The sequence below is a fragment of the Gambusia affinis genome, linkage group LG03 (assembly GCF_019740435.1).
Source record: "Gambusia affinis linkage group LG03, SWU_Gaff_1.0, whole genome shotgun sequence".
Taxonomy (NCBI): Eukaryota; Metazoa; Chordata; class Actinopteri; order Cyprinodontiformes; family Poeciliidae; genus Gambusia; species Gambusia affinis.
The window spans coordinates 19,345,864-19,369,377 of NC_057870.1; the positions used below are offsets into that span (position 1 = coordinate 19,345,864).

At 35.3% G+C, this 23,514-nt stretch overlaps 1 protein-coding gene across 3 annotated transcripts in view; it reads right to left on the minus strand.

Moving 5' to 3' along the window:
- Window positions 1-23,514, minus strand: part of ipo11 (importin 11) — a 109,879-nt gene that overhangs the window by 25,239 nt on the left and 61,126 nt on the right. For all 3 annotated transcript variants that reach the window (XM_044111193.1, XM_044111194.1, XM_044111195.1), the window contains exons 21-26: window positions 22,259-22,374; window positions 20,021-20,097; window positions 4,710-4,789; window positions 4,546-4,626; window positions 1,685-1,780; window positions 1,238-1,351 (exon numbers count right to left, since the gene is read on the minus strand). In XM_044111193.1, the coding sequence (XP_043967128.1) occupies window positions 1,238-1,351; window positions 1,685-1,780; window positions 4,546-4,626; window positions 4,710-4,789; window positions 20,021-20,097; window positions 22,259-22,374 (564 nt within the window). The remainder of the gene's footprint in view (window positions 1-1,237; window positions 1,352-1,684; window positions 1,781-4,545; window positions 4,627-4,709; window positions 4,790-20,020; window positions 20,098-22,258; window positions 22,375-23,514) is intronic.

Here is a 23,514-nt window from a genome sequence, read left to right on the forward strand (position 1 = left end):
GTATGCCACAATAAAACCTGACGATGGTGGTGTGGGGATGCTTCTCTATCATAATCAGAGTTGATAAAAAGATGAATGGAGCTAAATACAACCCTCCAAGAATGGTTGTTCGTAAATGCTGGGTGTGATTACTTTCATGAGGTCCTGTTATTTAACTATTTATCTCATTTTTTATTTTGCAGACATTTTGTTTGGTCTTATAATCATTTGCTTGCTTTGTCTTGTTTCTTTAAGCCATTTTTGAAAAAAGCTTGATATTATTTCTATTGTTATTTCTTCTCAGTCTTTTGCTTTTCTACCTGCCAAAAGTTAATCATATCTTGATCATTTTAAATGTTCAATCAATAATTTAAAAAGATGTTATAGAAAAAATAACCTCTGTTCTTAACATTGTCTTAACATTGTTAAGACAATGTTGAAAGACTTGTCTTAACAAAGACAAGTGTTTCAACATTTGTCTATTTCATAATATACTACCATCATACAAGTGCCAGCAAAAAGAACCATCCCTTTCCTTTCATGTACCAATTGATTTCTAAATTGGTACATGGTACACATCAAGTGTAAAAGGGCTGCTAGAATGGAAAATGGCTTAATTAAAGTAATACCTGGTTCTTTGATAAAAGAGTAATATGTTTCACTATTAGAATCGCCTCAGCGTGACCCAACACTGGATCACATCTGTCTGCGACAGACAAGTTGATCAATAGCTCCACCCACCGTCCACTATCACGGCCAATCTACGCCTCTCAACTCATTCTCTCTTTCTTCCCGTGTGAAAACTACAGCAAAGCTTCCTGAGAACATTCAGGCTAGTTTATCGCTGTTTAACTGTTTTTAGGCATTCTGTATGCAGTGCCACGACAGGCCTGGACAGTGCTGGGTAAATGCTTCGAGGACTCTTCTTCACCACATCTGCCCAGCTCTTAGGCAGATGGTCACGCTATCCCATAGTGAAACACCAAGCAAAGTTAGAAAAGGAACTTATTTTGTGATATTTATTTTGTAAGCTTCAAATTGTGCAATAAGGATAAGTGTAATTTTAGAAATAAAAAAAATAAAAAATTATGATGGAAGAAGCAAAGTCAAGATGTCAAGGCTTAAAAATTTCCCCATTTGTAATTCTCTGGGTCATTACTTCAGCCTCAACTTGAACGATTTTCTTTTAGCAGCCACTTTGTCTCTCAGACAAAATGTTGCTGAGTTGACAGAAAAGAAAGGCAGACATCAGCCTCACCTCCTGGTTGCATTCAGACGCCATTTGAGAGAGCAAAGAGGAGAAGAAACTAAAGTTCTGGAGCAGGACACGACCAATGATGCCAAGATAGGTGGACATCACAACAGGATAACGCTGCAAATCACACACACACAAAAAAAATTATATCATCAGATATGCACAAATGAGTATTTGGTAATGCTTTAACTAGACTAAGGATACAGCAGGTCATTAACCTTGATGGAAAGATGGAAGTAGTAATAAATATGAGAAAATCCCGAAATGGAAGCCTATGTCTTCAACTACTGTCTGATTATTACATGCCACCATAAACTGATGGTATACAAAAAAATAAGTACTTAAAAGAATAATCTGTGTGGTGTATGGCATACTGTATCACTAATCTAAAAAATGTAACATATTACAGATAACTAACTCAGATGTGCAAGAGGTGACAAAAATCCTCACCTCCCCATCCACGATACCTCTAAAGACAGCTGGCATCAGAGGCTGAAACATGTGAACTCCCAGTACAGGGCTAACCTTTAAAGCTATTTCAACCACCTGCAGAGACACACAGAGACCAAGGATGAGGGAGACACATAAAATAAAGCAAAGAGAAGCACAAAGGTAAAACTCTAAAAGGAGGCAGGAAAAAAAGAGAGGTCATGGAGGGATATTAAGAGAGGAAATAGGGCACGGTTATTTATATATATATATATATATATATATATATATATATATCTATATATATATATATATATATATATATATATATATATATATATATATATATATATATATATATATATATAATCATTCAGGTTTAGTAACTTGCAGAGAAGGATGGCTGTTTTTGTTGAAATAATGTTAGACATGTGGATGTGGTCTGTCAGGTAATGGCTCTTAAACAGAGCCATTGGTCAGTGGTTTCCAGCCTTTTTCCTTACTGAACAATCCTGGATGCCCGTCCTAACTATAACATTTATTCTCAAATGTGTGCATTGATGTATAAATCTGCAAATGGTAAAAAGCAAACCTAGTATTTACATTTCTTTTTAAATAGTTGGACTGTTCATCTTTCAAAAAACAACAAAGAAAACTTGTCAGCTAGATTTTTTCCTCAGGGATCATAAGTCAGGATGTAGCAGGCTTGCTTTTTTTATGACAAACGAGTCTGAAACTAGTCAGTCTGAGCTCTGTAGAGTGTCTTTTGGCAAGTAATTTTTCTCACTCCAAAAATGAAAACTGGTGAGTTCATCTAACATGATTTTTTTTTATGTCCTTAGCACAATAGTTTTTTCCAGAAGCAGAATCTCTATGAATGTCCTGACTGAATAGTGCCCTGGATGAGGCAATCCACGTTTAATCTGCCAAATCATAATAAGAACAATATAAATTTTCAGAGTTGATATCTGCACTTTCTAAAACATCATCTACAATACTGTTTTACACTCATTCTACTTAGTTTACATAAAGATGTTGAAACAGAAAAAAATAATGTTTTCTCTTCAGCTTATGGTAATCCTAAACACACAGTCATTGTTTGCTCTCTTGTTGACACCTTCATGATGCTACAGGTACTGTGATGACTTTATGTGAACAGTATCAACATTCTATTTCACATGCTTTGTTCTTAGTTTGAACTGAGTTAAATGAATAAAGCAACAAATATGACAATACATTTTTGATCAGATAAGAGAGTTTCCTCTGGATATTCTTAAGTGAATACTACAAAACCTTTAAATTTTATTTTAAAATAATTTCCTATTAAGCATATGAAAATCTGTTTTAGCAGTACAAATACAGTGACAGTGAAACACTGCTTAATGGCTTTTTCATCTAGAAGAGAATCTTACAATTATGACTCTGGATTCAGCAATGTAAATAAGAAAAAACAAAAAAGTACAACCAGAAAATTAAAAAACAAATTATAGAAAGTAAATCAAAAAAATTGTGAAGAGAGAAAAACTTCCTGCAGGTATTTGCCAATTTACTGAAGATAATTATGTTTAACTTCTTTTGCTTCTGAGTGGTCAAACTAACCACTGCAGTACATATGGATTCCTCGAACAGCTCATGTTGGTTAGCACGAGCTGTCCTCCATTGTTGGAATGTGTTATGTAGACATTTTTGATTCTTAACTGTGTGCTGGCTCTTCTTTCCCTAGTCAACAACACTAGTCACAGCCAGAAGTGCAATAAGCCATCAGGCTTAAACAAGCTCAAGCTTTGTGGAATTACAGGCATTCTGCTGACACCCAACTCTGCTGTAAAAACAAAAACAGCTAACAGTATTCCTGGGAAACACAAATTCTGAGAGATTGTTATTCAGTAATTTTCTTTTAGAATAGAAAATAAATATAGTTTATTGTCCAACAATGAGGAAATTCAGGTGAATCTTCGGTAGACAAAAAAGGAACCTATATAACACAAAACCTATTTGCATTTACAAAACACACCACTAAAATAGTAAAAGTGTTTCAATTAATATGCTTTTTTTTTACCAATTCAAGAAAAAGGCAAACCATGCATTATTCTTAAATATAAGGAAATGTCCATTACTTGTATTACCTTTGTGTGCTTTCTGCAAGTCCACTAAGTGCAACAACTATTTATATATGTTCATTCAGATTCTGCAGGCATGGCCTCATGATTAAAATGTCTTTATTAATCCTCCTAATACTCAAGATAACCTTTCTTTATTCACACTCGATATTACAGGACACCTAGGTCATCCTGTAATACACACTAATGTTCAACCTTATTTCAAAAAAGATGATCCTAATCATTTTCAATTCACTTACAAGAAAAGTTGCAAAAATAAATCTCTTTACTGTGTTAATCTACAATGAAAAAAAAAAACAAGAGAAAAAATGTTTTGAAAAAAGCTGAAATATTGACGAGGAAAAAATATTTCTACACACTTTCATTCCATACTCTTCCAGTCTCAGATTTATTTGTATCCAAATAAACATTTGAATAGGAAAAAAAAAAAAAGCATTGACAACGCTTTTTACAGTTTTTTTCTTTGTTTGTTTTGGCATATAGACTGAGATTCTTTAAAAGAGAATTTTTATTCTCCATGACTGCATTTCTAAAGACCTGGTTTAAACCTAAACCAGGTCTTATTTAACAATGGCAGTGAAATTATTTTTTTGCTTTTGAGAGAGCATTTAGATTTGGCTTATCAATCTAAACGTAATCTTAAAAAAAAAAAAAAAAATACTGATGGTTAAAATTTCTAATTTTAAAATATGTTCTGCACGCCACACAAAAAATAAACAAATTGACGAGATGATCTTATGGTCACAGAGAACCTTCAGTTACCTTTAATACTTGGACTTGTCCCTCATTTGTAATGTCCTTTAGAACTTCACAGAAGGATCGGCACAACGACTCGCCATAATTCTGTAGAAAAGAAGGATTTGGAAATCTGATCAGAAACATTTAAATAGGCATTTTTCTTTAAAGTGAGTGTCTGTTTCTCCCACCTGCAGGAACTCAATGGCAGACAAGTATAGGTAGGCGCTTATAATCTGAAAACAGGTGCGGAGGTTCTCGGAGCTCAGCTCTGAAAAACAAACATTGTCACATGAGATGCTGAATTTGCAGTTTTGGTCCATTTGATAAAATGGAAATGGATAAAATGTCATGCTTTCATTTGCAAAAATGTCATAAAATGTCATGGATTTAATAGGCTTTATTTATATACAGTACCGACCAAAAGTCTGTACTGTATGAAGAAAGGATTGGATTTTTAAATCAATCTAAAAAAAATGTCAAAAGAGTTCATGTAAAAAAATTAATAAAGCCATTGATTAGCTTGTACTGACACACACACACAAATTACAAAGATTTCACATTCTATTACAAATAAAAATGTAGAAGAAACTGGATCGGATTTGTTCTCATGCTACAGAAAATGAGGAAAATGCAATAGGGGTGCCGAGATTTTTCTTCACAAACTGAAAACTTGTTGAAAATGTATTTTTTCTTGTGTATCACTGAACTAGCTGTTTAGTTCTGAGAACTGCTTCAAAACTTTGTGGACTTCCCACTTCAGGCGTCTGTGAGCAGGTATTCCAGCGATGGAGGATTTGATTTGCATTTCTTTGTTTTGACTGATAAGCAACATGTTTGACATTCCTAAAGTTTTCTATTGAATTATGGTCATTGAGTTGGTGTTGACACTCAACCTTTTACTCTGGAACAAAGACTCTGATTGGATTATGTTATGAGCCTTCAGGTTAGTTTCAAACCAATAGCTTGACTTCATACTGAAGATAACTCTGAACCTCCCTTTATGACTTGGGCTTGCTTTTTTTTTTTAAGCATTTGATCAAATTTTAACTCAACAGCCTGTCATCTTCTGCACTTTATCACTTATTCATTCATGCTGGTTTCTTTTAGTACCTGTAGAAATACATTTTACTCACTTTTTAATAATTGTATTCCCTCACTGAGGGAAGCAGTTATGCTGCTATTATTTGAACACATCAGGACAATTAGTGATTTGGTTAAACAGAATTAGCTGAATAACTAATTCTGAATGTTAGATCTGTTTCACACTACTACATCTACTGGTAAAGGCACAACTTTGAACATAATTAAGCAGTAAAAGAAATACTGGATGGAACCATGATGCAACAGATGAATATTGTAGCATCAGCTTCACATGCCTGGAAGTAAGTTCAAGTAGCTGCTGAGCTGCCAGGACAAATAGAAGGGTTGTAAGAATCCATTAACAAGAACTTAGCTTCATGTTAACACACAGAAAATAAAACCTTGGTTGCTGGCTAGGATATGTGTATTTGCCAAGAAAAGGTTGTATGAATGCTTAAGCACATTGCAACATCTGATAAACACCAGGTCTAACTTGGACAGATAACGGGAGCAAAAGCTGAATAATTCTCTCATAATGAAACAGAACAAAACTAAAAAAATCAGAAAGCGTATCATTAAAAAGACGTGCATAGAGAAATCGACCTGACACTGGAATTGGATCATTTTCAGTTTGACCAACCGAGTTTTTGCCAGCCGATCAAAAACTAAAATGATTAATTTTTTGTCATCACACCACGGTAAGTTGCACCAACAGCACTCTTTAGTGTGGAAGTTGTTGCTGAAGGAAGAACACGCAACGTTGACCATATTTAGTTTCCGATATTTAACTATTAATTCAGTGGAAGAAAGATGGTTACAAAATGCCATTAAAATGGTTTTGACATTTTGATAAGAGCCATCACCAAAATCATCCACATCAAATGTTGGTCAATGTTTCATTTGCTATGCCTCAAAAGCAATATGTTAAATCTAATGACTTTATGTTTTGCAAGGAAGTAAATCCTGAACAATAAATGTAGAAAATATACTTTGAATCCTGTTCCTATATCTTCTTAGTTCCTATAAAGACATCAGATATGGCTGAATAGTATGGGTGGTGAAAACATGTTTGGTGCACTTCTTAATAGAGCAATAGTATTAAAACTAGTATTAAAAAAACGTAAGAATTTGGAAATGCATCAAGAAATAAATGGTCCTCATGGTAACACCAGACAATTACAGAGTAGATTATGAAGTGGACAGATTTTGCTTTTCAGTTTTGAAGAGTGTCGTCCAATAGCTTGAGGTGAGCGTAGTAAAATAGCTCTACAATAAATGTTAATTGACTCTTGAACCACCAGTTGTGTAATACTGACAAGTGTGTTCTCACCGTTGTGTGATTATGCTGTTTGATGCTATGTACTGAACAGGGAGCTTTAGTGCTCTTTTATACTTCTAAACCTGGTAATAGAAGGAGGAAAATGGAAACAGTCAACATTTTAAAATCTTCCATGTTTATCATACAAATGGAAAAGCCTCTCTTGTTACACAGAAAAAATGAAGTAGGTGCAATGAGAATAAGATGGCCTGAGAAAGTATAGTCCTATTATAAAGTTCTTTGCAAAGATAATCAGATATGTACCTCTACATCAGAACTCTCCAAATTCTAAAAGAATAGAATATGCATTTTTCAATGATTAATGTAAACAAGTGAAAGAAGATGCCCTTCTCAGAAAATAATAGACCCATTTAGCCCTCATGCAAATGCTGTGTTTGACCAAAAACACACCACCGTCCAGAACACGCTATCCTCATAGTAAAACAGGGTGGTGGAAGTATCAGGCTATTAAAGAGGCATGTTTTCCTTGGGACAGAGAGCTAGTGAGGGTTGACAGGAAGATGAATGGAGCTAAAGATAGATCAACACTGGAAGGATATTATTGAGGAAAAGAGTCGGATAACGACAAACATGCAGCGATAGCTACAATAAAATAATGTCGATCAAACCATATTTATCTGGTAGAATGAACCCAAATTAATTGAGACTTAACACATTGACAGATCCTCTCAATCGAGGCTGACTGAGCCTGTCCTATTTTACAAAGAATAATGGGCAAAAAAAAACAGTCTGTAGATGTAGAAAGCTGGTGGAACAATACCACAAAAGACTTGTAGAGAATGGAGGTTGTGCAAAATACTGACTCACAGGTGCTGAATACAAATGAACACCACATGCTGCTCTGTGTTGGTCTATCACTTAAATACCAAAATACTTCTGCAGTGTAATGTACAACGTTGATGACAGAAATTACTGGGTTTTATGAGCCCTAAGAGATACAAAGAGAAACTACCGGGACCAAAACATGACTAACCACAAAAAAGAGAAGATTTATTGTGTTACCGGTAGTCAACAGAGTTGTTGTCAAAATGTTTACAAAAAAGTGAGAGAGTTAAGGGGGATGGACCTTACCAGAGGGGCCGCTTTTCATTGGCTGATGCACATTCTACGTGGTCACGTGGGTGGCCGTCTCACAAACACACGCTTCTCGTTAGCTAAGTACAGCATAATAGCAGTTCTGACACAACTTCTACACCTTGAAGCCTGTCTGCTACACAGTCTTACGTTAGCTAAACAGATCAATATGCAATGTGTACTTTATCTGACACACACTAAAGATTTTATTTTAGCAGAAAAGGCTTTGGTCTAAACTGTTCCTCGTGTTAGCCACTCTAGCACAAAGTACAGCTAGTCAATCAACCATCGCTGTGTTCAGGGAAGCGCTGTTTAATAATCCAGAAATAAATATCAAGCCTGGAAACTTGATATCGTAACGGACTGAATGTTATGTTTTTAACGTAATCTTTGCAGGCGGTTGCCACGGTAACAGGTGTGCTTAAACCACAAAGAGAGAGAGAGAGAGTAAAAAGGTACGAGTGGTTTTGAGTTGATCACCTGTTCGGGTTATTTTACCTTTGTTTACCTTTGCTGTGGCGCATTACAGCCGCTGTAGTTTCTAAACGTTGGACTAATTACGTCGTTCATTTGTGACTATACGTCATTCATAACAAACATCAAATAGAACAAATAGATTTCATAAACTTTTAACAAACAAATGGCTTCTTTACCGTAACAGAGCTCTTTGGTTCCTCCTATCAGTCTGTAGCTTCTCATATTGAGGTCATCAAACCAAATTTCAGATCTACCATAACTGACTGACTGACACCTGCTGGCCTCAGGTTTGCAACCAGCTTGTGACTGAGAAACCAGTAACCTCCTCCCAGATGATGACATGAACTTGTTATTTCCTCTGTCCATTGTAGTAGCTGATATATTGTGAAAATCAGGTAGAAATTATGCACTAATGGAGTCATGTTGAAGATTTGCTTGTGAGTAGTCACGAGTTGTTGTCAAAATGTTTACAAAAAAGTGAGAGAGTTAAGGGGGATTAAGATGGAAAAGAGAGTAAGAAGACCTGATCCTAAGATTGACAAATGGGAGCCAACAATCTTACCACACAAACAAACCCGACAGTCTGATAAAATTGCACACGTTCACCAAGACCAACATTTTCATGAGTAGCTTTGAAGTAACACGGGGTGACAGGAGGCGCTTAGAAAACTTTATGAAAACTTCACAAAAGCCCAGAGTGAAAGCCAATACATCATGTTGACATAAATAGAATTTTTGCTCTTTTCATAAACAATACTAAACGTTTCATGGCTGTTTACTGAATTCTTAAAATCCAGAGTTCATTTTAGAGGTGATAGGATAACATTTTAACTTTGCATAAAAAAAATAAACTAATAACTTCAAAGGTTTAATTGAAATACTTAATGCCTCAAGGCGCAAAACATAATTAAGAAGATGAAAATGTTTACAAGATGTTTTTTAAAAAAGTTGCATCTCACAACTAGAAATTTAAAAGTCATCATGATTAGGCCAAACCCTCTGAACTCAGCCATCATAAAGAGCCTTATCCTGATCAAACAGCTCACTTGCTTATTAGGTTTGTGTACACAAGATTAAAATCTCCATGGTGAGTCGTGAATCACAAGCCCACTTGGACCACAGTGCTGGTTTACCCAGATGATTTTGATGCTGATGTATGCCATGTGCTTCCTCTACCGGCTGTCAGCCTTAATGGGGGTAATGTATGCAACCATCTGTTATCTGGTCAAGTATGCAAAGCATTCCAGGGCCTATTTAGTCAGCACATCAGTCTATATGAATATTCAACATTACACTCAGAGTACGAAGCCAAATTAGAGTAAACACATTTTGTGTGCCTATACACAAAAAGAGCACAATAATGGATTTAAAACAGACAAGCAAGCACAAAAGTCTTCGACTTTAAATGAGCAGTAAGGACATTGTAGAGCAGCGTTCTGTTCTGAAGCAGAAATGGTAGAAAGTATAGCATTTTTGAGTAAAGAGAAAAACATGAAAGCCACACTTTGACAAATTGAGTTTTGGTAAGTTAAAAGAAAAAAAGCCTCTCAGCTGATCCAGGTGCTGAACAAGGCCAGCCGCGGTTATTGGACAGGTAAACAACTAATATATTGTGTGCAGCTGTTTTCACCCAGTCCAAGTCCCAATCATTCATCCTAATTACGTTTAAACCAAGGAAGTATGCTATGTAATAAACGCATATTTATTACATAGCATAATAATAAATATTATGCTATGTAACAGCAATACAAACAGCGATTGTATTGCTGTTTACCAAAACAGCAATACAATCGAGTTCATACTTTTCATAAATTTCTAATATTTTTTAAAAACCCTTTGCTGACAATGACAGCCTAAAGTCTTGAAAATATGAACATCAGAGACAGAGTGTCCTCCTTTTTAATGTCCATTACTATAGTGCCTTGCAGTGGATGTTTATTTGTTGGCCTTTCTGTCCAAAGTTTAGTTCACTTGTTAAAACTGGTTAACTGTCTTGGCCTGTCGAGAACATTTCCACTTGTTTGCCTTAATAAACTCCTGTGTCATTTTGGCTGTGTGTTTTAGTTAATCGTCCATCCATATTATGAAATGTGGTCCAATCAACTTGACTGCATTTAATTGGAATTGAACACAAAGTATGTGTATTGTGGAGTTCACTTACATATTTAAATACACAAGAAAACATTTCACCCAATTCTTGTATTCAAAAAACTACTCATGATTTAGGGTGTATAATAATTCCCCCTTGAAAAACAGAGCCATGTCAATGTAACCTAGATATAAAACAAGCCTCGAGTAAAATATTACAAAACAAATATTGGTGAAATTGTAGATGCATTTTATTATTAATATTTGTTAAGTCAACACTTAAAGTAGCTCAGCTGAAAGTCTCCCACAAGCAAGAACATTTTTAACTGCAACAGGTTGGTAGAACATCATCTCAACTCCACCAATATTGCTTTCAAATGAGATGCCACAAATTAGTCCCTAAAGGCTCCAATTGGGACAAACGGACAGGCAATTACGAGGGTGCAGAGAGCCAATATCCAAGACAGAGTTAAAAGGCTACTCTGGTTAAAATCATAGAAAAACTAGAGTGTTGAAAGAAGAAAAAATATTACATAAAGTAAAAAATATTACATAAAGTAAAAAACTAACAAATCTCAGCAAGAATTTTTCATACCAACTAATTCTACTTTGTGTTGCACATTGAGCATGTCAGGTGGTAACACCATAAGTATTGATGCACGCCATGGCTCTCACAAGGAAAAGAAAACATATGAATACTAAAGAAAAGAAATTTGAACCATACTTTAGAAACACGATCACATTTATTTGTCCAAACATAAATGCGGGGCAGACCATGCACTTCCATTAGGAGCATGAACAAATAACAGAATACTGTGCCCAAGTGGAGATCTCATCTATAACTTCTATGAAATTCAACTAAGGCTGTATGGTTGCAATCAAAAATATTTCTCAAAAAAAATATCTGAGATGTTTGACTTTTTTTTTTCAAAAACCAAAAGAGAACATAAGTAAATGATTGTGAGAGCTGTCAGATACCTGTCCTTATTGGAAGAATAAAGCTGTCCTTATATTTCTTGTTGATAAGCAATGAACAAACTGAAGCAATATCATCTGAGGAAAAAGTTGTGTGTGAACACAAAATAAGTGAAAGTTTAAAGTTTTTGTAATAAATGGGGGGGGGGGGGGGGGAATGAACAAAATTCTGCTTTGGGGCTTGAGGCAAGTCGGAACACTGAGGCCTAGAATTGATAAGACATTCTGGATTGTTGTCAATTACTGCTGAAAAATCAACCTGAATATTTATGTACTTGTTCATGTACTACAATGCTCACATTAAGAGATATGGATCACCCAAAATAAATAAATGCATAAAAAAATACAGGGGAAAAATAGACTTTCCTTTGTAGGGTGATTGAACTTGGCCTTAAGGATGAGAGGAGGTGCTCTGTTAAAGTTGTAAATTATAACATTTTTCATTGCGTCTACATTCAGTTTTCTTATGTTATTTTCATGTTTTTTGCCAATATTTTTTCTGGCCATGTACAAAATATTTAAAAGGCTAAACGGCCTTTTTGCCAGTTGACAGATTCTGCAGGGTAGGCAGACCACATTATCCTTCTCCACACAAGTACACACAAAGTCCCATAACAGTAGTAGTCACAACAGCAGCTGTTGAAGCCCTGATTAAGCTTTAGTCAGAACATATTTCATAGCCCTGGGCATATGCTGTGCAAATTTGCTTTGGTTATGAACCTTAAATAGAAAATGAGCCTCGCATATGACTGATAAGAGCCTTGGAGGTAGCTCCAGTGTTTAATAAAGAAAAATGCTGAAATTATGATCATCCAGCAAACCAGTATTTGCTTTAAATTTATGGTGTTGTTGATAAATGAAGACATCAGTCACAAAAAGTGTATTTGCCAAGTTAAATCAAATGGACAAAATCTGGAGTTTAAAAGCCCTTAAAAATGGTTGGTAGACAGTGCACAGATTGCCATTTAACTTTCTATGCATGCGGAGATGCAAAATTGAACAGAATTTTATTATCTGTTGTTGTAGAGGACCAGTGACAGCCTAACAGAAAACCTTTCATGTGATTACTGCAAACATCATTTAGGGTTGGAATAAAAAAAGTATTTGTAATTGAACTTAAATGGATAACCTTATTTTTCACTACATTTTTATTTATAGATGTTTGTTAGTTTTTTTTTCCCCCAGTCAATTACTTTGTTTCATATTTTCTATATTCCAGTTGTTAAAAGTCCGTCTCAAGGAAGATTCGATTGATGAGATATCTAGAATTAGCCCCTGTCAGACTCACAGTCTTCTACACCAGTTTTACATTTAAACCGAGCTATTGGCTTAGTAATAATCTGATATACTACTGAGAATATCTAAAAAGACCAACAGCGATTAACAGCGGGAAAATAATTATTTACTCTATTTATAGCATAAAAATAAAGTACCGTAATTTCCGGACTATAAGCCGCGACTTTTGTCTTATACAACGATGCGGCTTATTTATGAATTTTTTCTAATGTCCAGTAGGGGCGCTGGAGCAGAAAAGGTAAGCGTGAGACAGCTGGAATATATCTATAGAGGAAGACTAATGTAAAATTGTGCTTTGTGCATGAATAAAATTAGCTTGAACAGACCCTCATCATGGAGAATGCAAGAAGAAATGCATATGATGCAGCTTTTAAGTTAAAAGCAATCGAGCTGACCGATAAAGAAGGAAACAGACACTGAGGAAGAAGACTTCCATGGTTTCAGTGAACAGGAGGAAGAGGATGACGGCTCTCCGTGACTTTTAACCGTATGTTATTTAAACCAGCCCTGTAAGTGTTGTTTTGCTATATTGCTGCTGTTCAGAAAGAAAAGCTACGGCATATTATTAAAACTTTAAAAACACCTTCTGTGTACCGTCTTTCTTTGTAAATATCTCATGTTTCAATGTAGGCACATGCGGCTTATACACCGGTGCGGCTTATGTATGTACAAAAATGTATTTCCTTTAAAAATGTAGGGGGTGTGGCTTACAATCAGGTGCGCTCTATAGTCGGGAAATTACGGCAATTAGAGCTCAATTCCAGCAGCTGATGAACTTGTAAATAAGCACAATAGAGGTCATACACTTATAAGATTGTTCTATCCTTAAGTGGTTTTAAAATATGGGCCCAACTAGTCAACATAACTGAATTATCATCTTGCAAAAAATATTGTTGATACCAAGAGGAAATCCTATGATTTAAAACAAGAAAAAACTAACCTTGGCTAATAACCTCTAGCCTTCTTTTTACTTTCAAAATTCCTGAGATATTGGGGGATGATCACAGAACCATTAAGTGTTTTGTTGTAATTAATCAACAGAGCCACATTAAATGTATAGAAAAAAAGACGCTAATTAACTGCCAATGATTTGAGAAGAATCAAGTGTGAAGCTAGCAGGGAGACATTATCTGCCAGTTCTGTCGTATTCCATAATGCCATCAACCTACCTGGATTAGATAGGACAAGATGTCCAAAGCTTAGAGACATGGCCATGTTAAGAAAGGCCGACCCTTGACTACCACTCAGCAACTAACATTAGCTAAAGCATCTAAACTGGAGCAAGAAATATCTGCAGACAGATTTTTAAAGTTTTTATGAGCTGATGACACAAAAGTGACTGTTGATGGACCAAATGAATGGGCCCCTGTGGGTGGATCAGTAATTCCACAGAGATCCATTTTGAGTCAGGTACCAGTAAGGTGGAGGTAGGGTATTGGTATGGGCTGGTGTTAAAGATGAGTTAGTTGGATCTTTTTGGATTGAATATGGACTCAAAAATAAACTCCCACATCAAATTCCAGTTTTTAAGAAGACATTTTGTTGAAGCAGTGGTGCAGGAAGAAACCAGCCATTTTCAAAAAGAAGGATTTTTATAAAGGACATTGTTCCATCACATGCATCCAAGTCTAGTCAGTAAAGGCCCCATTCCTCAATTGGCAGTTCTGAAACAGGAGATTTACAGTGAAGGAAAACTGTGAAATTATAAAAAGTAGGCTTGTCCCCGTTACTGAAAAGAACACTTTCTGTACTGTTCAATAATTTTCTTTTAAAGTCAGAAATGTTTATTGGAAGGTTTCCAGTTTGTTTATAATTCTCACTTAGATAAAAATAAAGTGAGATGAGACTTATAGTTTTTTTTCATTTAGCTGTGGAATAATTCTGCACAACAATAGTTGACCAAAGATATTCTAAGAAAACCTAACTTTTGCTTTCAAAAACATCAATGTTTGAGTTTTTTTTTTTTGTTTTTGTTTTCTCTTGTTTTGTTTTTAGGCTTATCCAAGACCATAGTCTTTGGTGATTAATAAAAATAACCCTAAAAATAAAAAAAGGTCTTGCTTATAACTGTGCACACATTTATTCATAATTAAAAAGTCTACTTAAAAACGAATAGCTAACCTGTCAAAAATATATAAACTACTAGAAAAGTCACACAAGTCGACCTTCAAAAGAATGCAATAAAATCAGTTGCATATTAAGTGTTAAAAAAAGAGTCAAATATTCTAAGTTTATTTTAGCTAACCTATAATTAAACTTCAGCAGATAACTCAGTCTCTGCGTTAAATATGACTGAACACATCCAATCTCTATGGTAGCTGTAATTGTAGTCATTACTTTGAGTAGAGAGGCCTGAAATAAAAAGGTTGTCTTCTAATGAGGATGTCTAAATTGATCCATGAAGCACATTAGCCGGGCAGTAAAGTGGGAGAGCTTCAGATGCCTTTAGTTCAGATGCTCCCTGGCTGTAAACATTATTGATCACAGGAGGGTGAGTATGCTATGCTCTGATCAATTCCACACTGTAATTTAAGTAGAAAATATAAAAGTACGCTATTTTTGTTATCTGCAATTTAATAGACAAACAATAACATGTATTCATTTAAAAGGTTTGGCTAAAAAATTAAAAAGGTTTGGCTAGAATCACACAGAAATAGCCTTTGGGGAAAAAAGTCCAAGACTCTAAATTTTAGTTTTGCCATATTAATCTGTTAGTCATTTCTCTTTCCTGGGCCCTCAGGCAATATCAATGAGACATGAGTGAAAATAAAATGTCACTTTAACCATCATTTGCTCATTTCATTAGGGCTTCCAGAAGAAGCAATTGCTTCACTTAAACAGCACAAACATCTCGTAGTTCAGAGCCAAGTGTTAGGGAAACAGAGCACAGAGCAAGCTTAACATTTTAATCGCAGCAAGACTCCTGACATTCTAATCAGGGAATTTGCAGTGCACAGTTAGCAGTGATGGAACAGGGCTCGTTATCAGAGAGGCCAGGCCACGTACCTGGCATGTGGAAACATTCCTCAGAGCCAAAACTCTCTCAATGGCCCACATCTCTCCACTGCTCTCCACGGACCAAAAGAATGAACGACCGGATGTTTGAGTAAAAAGCAGCCAAAGATGAGGGGAGACAGCTTTAGAGCTTGAGAAACACACTAAAACCAGAAAACTTGATTTTCCAAATAACTTTTTCTAAATTTATGCAAGGAGATGCATACGTGTAGCACAGAAATTACTCTTTTTACTCCCCGGTGTGAAAAATATTCATTTTAAAATGGCATGCTACTTTACTTTGACCTGTGACCATACCTTCAAGCTATTATCTTTTATCCCTGCCGCTTTGAAATGTCCATTGAACTCAAGTGACAAGCTAATTATCTTCAAGATATCTAACGTGCTTAAAATGTGAAAAATCAACCAGAAGAGCATAATGTTTCTCAGAGTAATATGAGACAGAGACAGAAAAATAGTCAAGTGGAAAAAGCATTAATTGCTGACAATCTGCTGTAATTGTACAGGAGCCATATCATAAAGAAAGAAAAATATTTTTTTGACACTCAGTAGAATATCTAAGAGCCTGAATTTAGCAGGCTCAAAAATATGTAATTGAGCTATTCACATCGGCATAAATCATCTGCTTTACTCCTGCAGCTCAAGAGTACAGCAGCCATTCAGCCTTTTCAACTACATTCAAAATTCTACTTAAAATAACTAAGGAAGTTATCTATCAAATAGAAAATCAATTCAAGTTTGCTTGTTATTTGGAGTGCAGAGTGTACTTGACCTTAGTACTTGATTTTCATTTGCAAAAATGTTAAAATCCATGTCTCATTTTCCCTTCCCTTTCATAGTGATTGACTCTTTTGTTTTGCTCTATCACAAGCTACCTGTTGTTCATGAGCACCAGCACTGAATTCTGAGTATGTCTCCCAAGATGACAGTGATGGGTTCAAATATAAAACTGACAGGCAAGAACATTATTTTTTCAAACCAGAAAGATGTGTTGTTACAGCATGACTATCTTCCAGAGAGTGATGAGACATGTTCGGCTGTGACAAAGCAAGGCATTTATATTACCTGGACCAACATCACAGGACAAACATCATAAAGGAGCCTAGCTAAATCAATAGAAGCAGATATAAACACAACAAAAATAAGTTTATACTTGATTTTACACCGTGAAACTCTTTTACCCCAAGTAAACAGCATAAATAGCCCACAACAATGCATGCACTGAATTCTCAAACAGTGAGAATGGTTTGCAGAAAACGACTCTGTAAACAAGATATATTTTTAGGAATGCAAAATATGATTTGAAAATAAAAACTAATTTTTATGTACCCCACTTCACTTTGTGACACAAGACAACTGGTAAGCTGATGCAGGAAAGACTGGGTCTTTTGTGGATGTAGATACTGAAACAACCTTTCACAACAAGAACCCTGGAGTAACATTTAAATTGAACTGTCACTATGTACTGGCTTCTGAAATTGCCTGCTGCCATAGTATGTAGACAAAAATGGCATAAAGAACAGGAAACAATCTATTCTAAGCTGACACAATATTTTGTCTATTGCAACTTTTTACAGAAGATACGTTATTTTCTTTTTCCATATGATATTCTTACCATATGAAGAGAAGGCAGACCATAACTTCTGGTAAAGTCAATTATAGCTGAAAGGTTATCTAAAAAATATCACTAACATCCACCCAACCACCTAAAACAAAAGTCAAAACAAAAGTTTCCTCAGTATGTTTTCTCAGTAAAACTGACAGATTTATCCTCCAATTTTACCTACAGCTCTTGTTACACACACAAGTCGTTAGCATTGCTACAACAGTGTCTCTATATGTTTAACAATTTTCAGCCTTCCTGTTATCTGATGAGAACTTTGCTCTTCCTTTCAGCTTCAGAACAACAAAAGAAGACATGTCTCACCCTATTATAAAAACAGTTTTCTCTAAAAAGCTCCTCGCGTCTCTCCCCTTCCTAAAACACATTTTTAAATCCCTCTCTTATGTATGATGTGCCAACTAACCAAAATAAGATCAGATATGGGTTTGTAACCAGCAGGCAATTGATAAGAATTTATCAAATTAAGGGAAAAAAACATTTTATTCCAATCAACGGTTATCTTCCAGATGCATCTGGACAAAGGGACAAATGAGTGAAAATCTGTATTTAAACTTGGGTGGTACCATTGGATCTCTCAGAGTATTTTGTAATAACACTGAACACATATTAAAGCCATATTAAAGCTTTAATATGGCCTTGAATATATATATATGGGGTGAATATAGCAATCAAATCTGAATTTCATGCCAAAAAAATCTGAAGATATCTTCTGCAACATTTAATCTTTAGTTAAAGTTCAACATCCTCTTCCTAAAACTACACTGTCAACCATCTCTCACTTCATCATCAGAAACACTTAAGGCTAATGTGGCAGCTGATTAGTGTTCACCGAATCTTTAAACATCTTCATCACTCGTGAGGATACAGCCAATTAGGTCCCACTTTCTCAGTGATTGAGGAATATATAAATGCTAACTGTGCCTTATTTTATATATATAAAATCTTCTTTCAAGTATAAATAGATCTTTTTATTTTTCTCACTGTGCAGCTTGTGCTGAATTATAGACACCTTTAAGCAAAGATTCCTCAGTTACAGTTGTTTCTGTCTCCTTAAAGCTTGTGTACAATTCGGTTTTCGTTTCTACATTTTAATCTGACTTAAAGTGATGCTTTGCAGAAAATAAATAAATAAAAATGAAATGGTTTCTGTTAGGCAGAAGATAAGGGCCTTACGTATCTTACCATTCATCCATATCCAATCTGTACGTATAACCTCTCCCTTTTCTTCATGGATTTTCCAACCATTGCCACTTGAATTCGTTTTCATCTACCGCCTTCCTGTTATGTTCCATCAACCTCTTCGTTTCCTTGATCCTCTTTAATTCCCTCCTCCACCATTACTACCACCCATAGCCCTTTGGCTCTCTGTGCCTTATGGAGTCTATACAGTCCACACAGTCGGTGATAGGATGCTAGAGTAAAACCAATAAGGCCAAAACAGCTGTTGTATTAGTCTGACTTATTGCAATCTGATACTAAATTAGTGTCCCTTATAACATTGAAGGTCAGAGAGACACATGCATGTGGTGTCCTTATGATAAATCATCCAGGCAGCTTAATGAAATCGATCATACCTACAGTATGAGGCTAGATGCCTTGAGGCAGTAATGTGATTTTCAAAAGTAATAATAGCCAAACGAAGAAAATTATATAATTAGGTTTATGACAAACTATTTTTCAGCTTACCTCAACAGTTATAGTGTAAATATATAAGAACATTTTAATGGGTGAGATTCTTTGCCCGTGAAAAGAAGTCTTGTATTTGTTTTGAATTACAAAAATAAATAAATAAAGAAAAATAAAAACATTCATCTTTAATTATATATAATTGAAATCAGATATCTGCATATGAAAGCATGTAAACACTTTTTCCAGACCGTCTGGTATTAAAAATCAGATTAAACTTACTGTTTTAGGTCAGATAAGATCATGAAAATGAATTATATTTCCTAAATAATAAGAGGGGGAATTATTAAAACTTTATTCAAATTCAAACACTTATAACTACATTTCTAAACACTTAGGGAAACTGCAGGTGAAAATGATATGGAAGTTCAAGCTTCCAAATGGTTCAAAGTGCTTAAATTAATTTTAGGCAATTTTCTAATGTAAATAAAAAAAAAATTAAACAAATCATACATATAAATCAACTACTTAATTTGAAGAACAATTAAAAATGATCTTTGCTGATTATTCTGGTCTTTGGCCAACATAGTTAATTTTGCTAATTCTAATTAACAAAAACCATAAAAGGTTTTATCTGACTTAATGTCCAGCAATGGGAGGAAAAAAATAAGTTATGTATATTTTAACAGTTTATGTAAATATTTGTCTTTAACTGTTCTAAATATATTACTTCCAAAAATTGTTCAGTTACATAAATTGTTGCTAATATTGTTAGTTTTTTTTAATTCTCCCTCTGCTGATTTAATTTATATGATTTAATGCATAATATTCTGAGGACAAACAAACCATTCGTACACACCCAGTTGGATAAATCAGAAAACTAAAGAAATCTTCTGTCAGCTCACCCAACAAAGCTGACATGTTCTGGAAAATTCTGAGCAGCTCCGGAGTAATGGCTGGGCTGTTCTCCAAAGTCACCAGCCTACACAATGAGAGGGAGGAAATGGGGGTGAACACATATTAAGGAGTAAAGGGAAACATGAGAGGAACAAAGCAGATAAGGAATATTAAAACAGAAAGTAGGAAGATGACGTGAGAAAAATATGCAGAAGATACATATTGGAGGAGGCAAAAAGAAAACAAGTCAGAGAAATGCAGCAGGACAAATTACAGAGACAGAATGTAGAAGGAGAGCTTATCATACCGGTGGCAAAAACATAAAAAAATCAACAAGGAGGTGAAAAGACGAAGTAGTATAAAGACGAAGGAATGAAATATTAATCTGGTCCTGATGATTGTCCTGATGTTTTTAATTTCATTTTACTGGAAGAAAAACAAAAGTAGTTATGAAAAAATCTACAAGGCTTTCAGATCAGAGAGATTTGAAATGTCATTAATATTTGGGCCGGTCAATAATAGGGAGAGACAAAAAAATCTTCACAATTATGATTATCAATATAACTTATTAAGCTTAGAAACTGACCAATTATTGCACATGAGAGAGCTGTTCTCAAATCTCTTCACTCAAAATGTATTTTGTTCTCCAATAATATCTTCTGAATTGTCTTCTCCAAAGTTGCATTTTTTTCTCCATGCATATTACAAGGGTCTAAACAAGTTAAGATTGAACCAATCAGCAATTTCCTGGCTCATGCTGATTTCTTGTTGTGCTGCAGGTTCTTTTGATAGAGGTGGCAGTTTTGAACATAACAGTAAATAAAGGAATTACAAGATTATTCCCACTTACACATATGTTTTGATTTTTAAAGAAATATAAAAGAAGTTCATCAAATTGCATTGCGTTGATTGAGGAATTACTGGACAGGAGCCATTTTGCTGCTCCATTACAGGTGGGTTTTGGATTATTTTTGCTAAAACACACAATATAAGGGCTGTTCCTCTACACCATAAGGAAAAACAGCCTCTTTAAGTATTTTATACAATTAAACTCATCAATAATTCCTGGTTTGGAATAAATAGGTCTAACATCAAAGAATACAATGTTCCTATTGCAGAATGCCTGAGCCACCATGATTCAAAGTGTACTCTGGCTTAAATCAGTGTTTGGGAGTGACAAAATGTATGTGGCCCCTAGACCAAAAAAAAAAAAAAAAGACAGTTACTTTCATCGGTCCACAAAATGTTGCTTCACTTCTTTATAGTCCAGTCAGTGTGTTTGTGGCAAACTGTAACCTTTAAAACTATGCCTTACTTTCCAGTAAGACTCTGAGGGACGTTTTTACAATAGCCCTCATAACCATCTTGTAAATTGTTGCACTACTAGAAAGTTAACAGCTGTTAACAGCTTGTTGTTTTAGGCAGTTTTGCTGCCTAAAACAACGTTGCTTGTTTTAGGCAGCAAAGAGTTGTTTGGACATTATATGTTAACAGCTAGCTAGTGTTAACAGCATTTCTGATCCCCTGAAACTCATCATTAACTTAGTAATTATTTTGACCTTTGAACAATTTGTTGTCCCATTTTCTTTTCGTACTTCTAATTTGGGGTTCCATTTCAAAGTATGTTCGATCATTTTAACTCACAAGCCAATGTTTAACATTTTCCCCAAAAGGTATTGTTAAGTTGTGTAAAGTTTCACTAACTATGATAAGAAATGAACAGGAGAGACACTGAAGAGGAGACAAACAGGGAAATAATCCATGAAAGGTAAAAGAATGAGAAAATGACATTGTCTTTGTAAACAAAATAAATGCATACAGAGCAGTGCTGGTCATCAGGAAGGATAAAAAACAGGAGAGACATATGCGGCTGACAAAGACAAAAAGAGAGAACAACGACATACATTCTTTAGAACATGGAAGAAACTTTCATGTTTCTTCCATGTTCGCAACAGCAAGGTCATTAAGCAACATTTATCTGTAAACTGTTTGTAACTGGCCTCTAAACGGGACAGCAAACATTAGCCAGTAAATGAGGCCAAGGAATGATAAGACAAAGAAGACTCATCATCGATAGACCCTACAGAGAAAAGAGGCAGAAATGAAGACAGCCACAGTATTCACGTGTAGGCGTGTGTGTAAGGGATGAAATGAGATCACTAAGTACTTCATAAAGATCTGCCTCAGGGAATCTCGTTTTCTTCCATGGACTCATAAATGTGTGAATACTGCATGTATATCCATACCAAAGCTCCAGCCCATCCTCTAGCAGATAGACATGTGGCGGCTGAGAAACGTCGGTGCTCAGTTGGATGACAGGAAGAAGGAAAGGGTAAAGGTTCTTACTCTCTGCCCCAAGGCCCTGAAAGAACAAAAAGATACAAGAATCAATGCCAAACAGTGACAGTAAGACATGGATGCTTCAAAGTGTTCCCGTGCTTTCTGTGTTTCGCTTTAATTGAAGTTCTTTGCAGCTCGTCTGAGGAGAGCACAGCAGAGGAATGGATTTATACATTGTTTCCAAACCACGTGCTGCCACGCTACATTTTTTCCTCCGACAAAAATGAGCAGTACAAAATGGGGACCTTTCAGGCTGCCAGGCACGTATCACTACTCCTAGTTTTAATAACATGAAGCTGTCGAAAAGAAAAGCTTTTCCAATTGAAGGTCTTTAATTTTGAAGCACAATGCTTGTTTTAGGCAGCCAGAGTTGTTTGGACATTTTATGTTAATTTGATGACCCTATAAAGCAGTGCGAGCCCATTAACTTTGACTATTTAGGAAAAAGAATGTACTGGGGCACAACTACAGGAACAAAGTTACAGCTCATTTCCTGGTCATTTGGACTTTAATGACGTCTAAGATGATCTGTGGTTAAGTAGGAAATTACCATTTTTGAAGAAGTCAAAACCATATTGCTATATAGAAATATGCCTTTAGTGTACAATGGGAAAAAATCCACAAAAAGAAATGCTCACCATAATAGATATCAATTTTTTCACTAAATAAAATATAAGATGCAAAATGCCATTTTCAAAATCATAGGAACCTTCTCTACAACTAAAATGTTCTTTTCAATAAACCTCAGCAAAATGTAACTAATTAAAGAATGGCAATTTAATTGTATTAATTAATGTTAAACCATTGAGCAGTAAGTACGTAGTTTAGCACAAATTTAGAAAAAAGAAAAACTTCTTAAAATGTAATTTCACTGTTGTGTTACAAAGACACACTTGATACATCAAAATGTATCAATTATAATCAGCTAATCTGATTATCTATAAAATGTCAGCGGCGAGTCGACCACAACTGCGACACCCTCACAGCACACCCACAATAGTGAAGAACAGTTTGTAACTAGAAAATTCCTGAAGAAATTTAACTGGGGCCTGCCAAAGTGTGCCCGTCGGTTTGGACCCAGCGTTCTGATGCTAAAAATTAGCATCAATGCTAAAGAAAGCTGAATGGTAGTCAATAGCCCTTAGAGAGTCACAAGCATGTT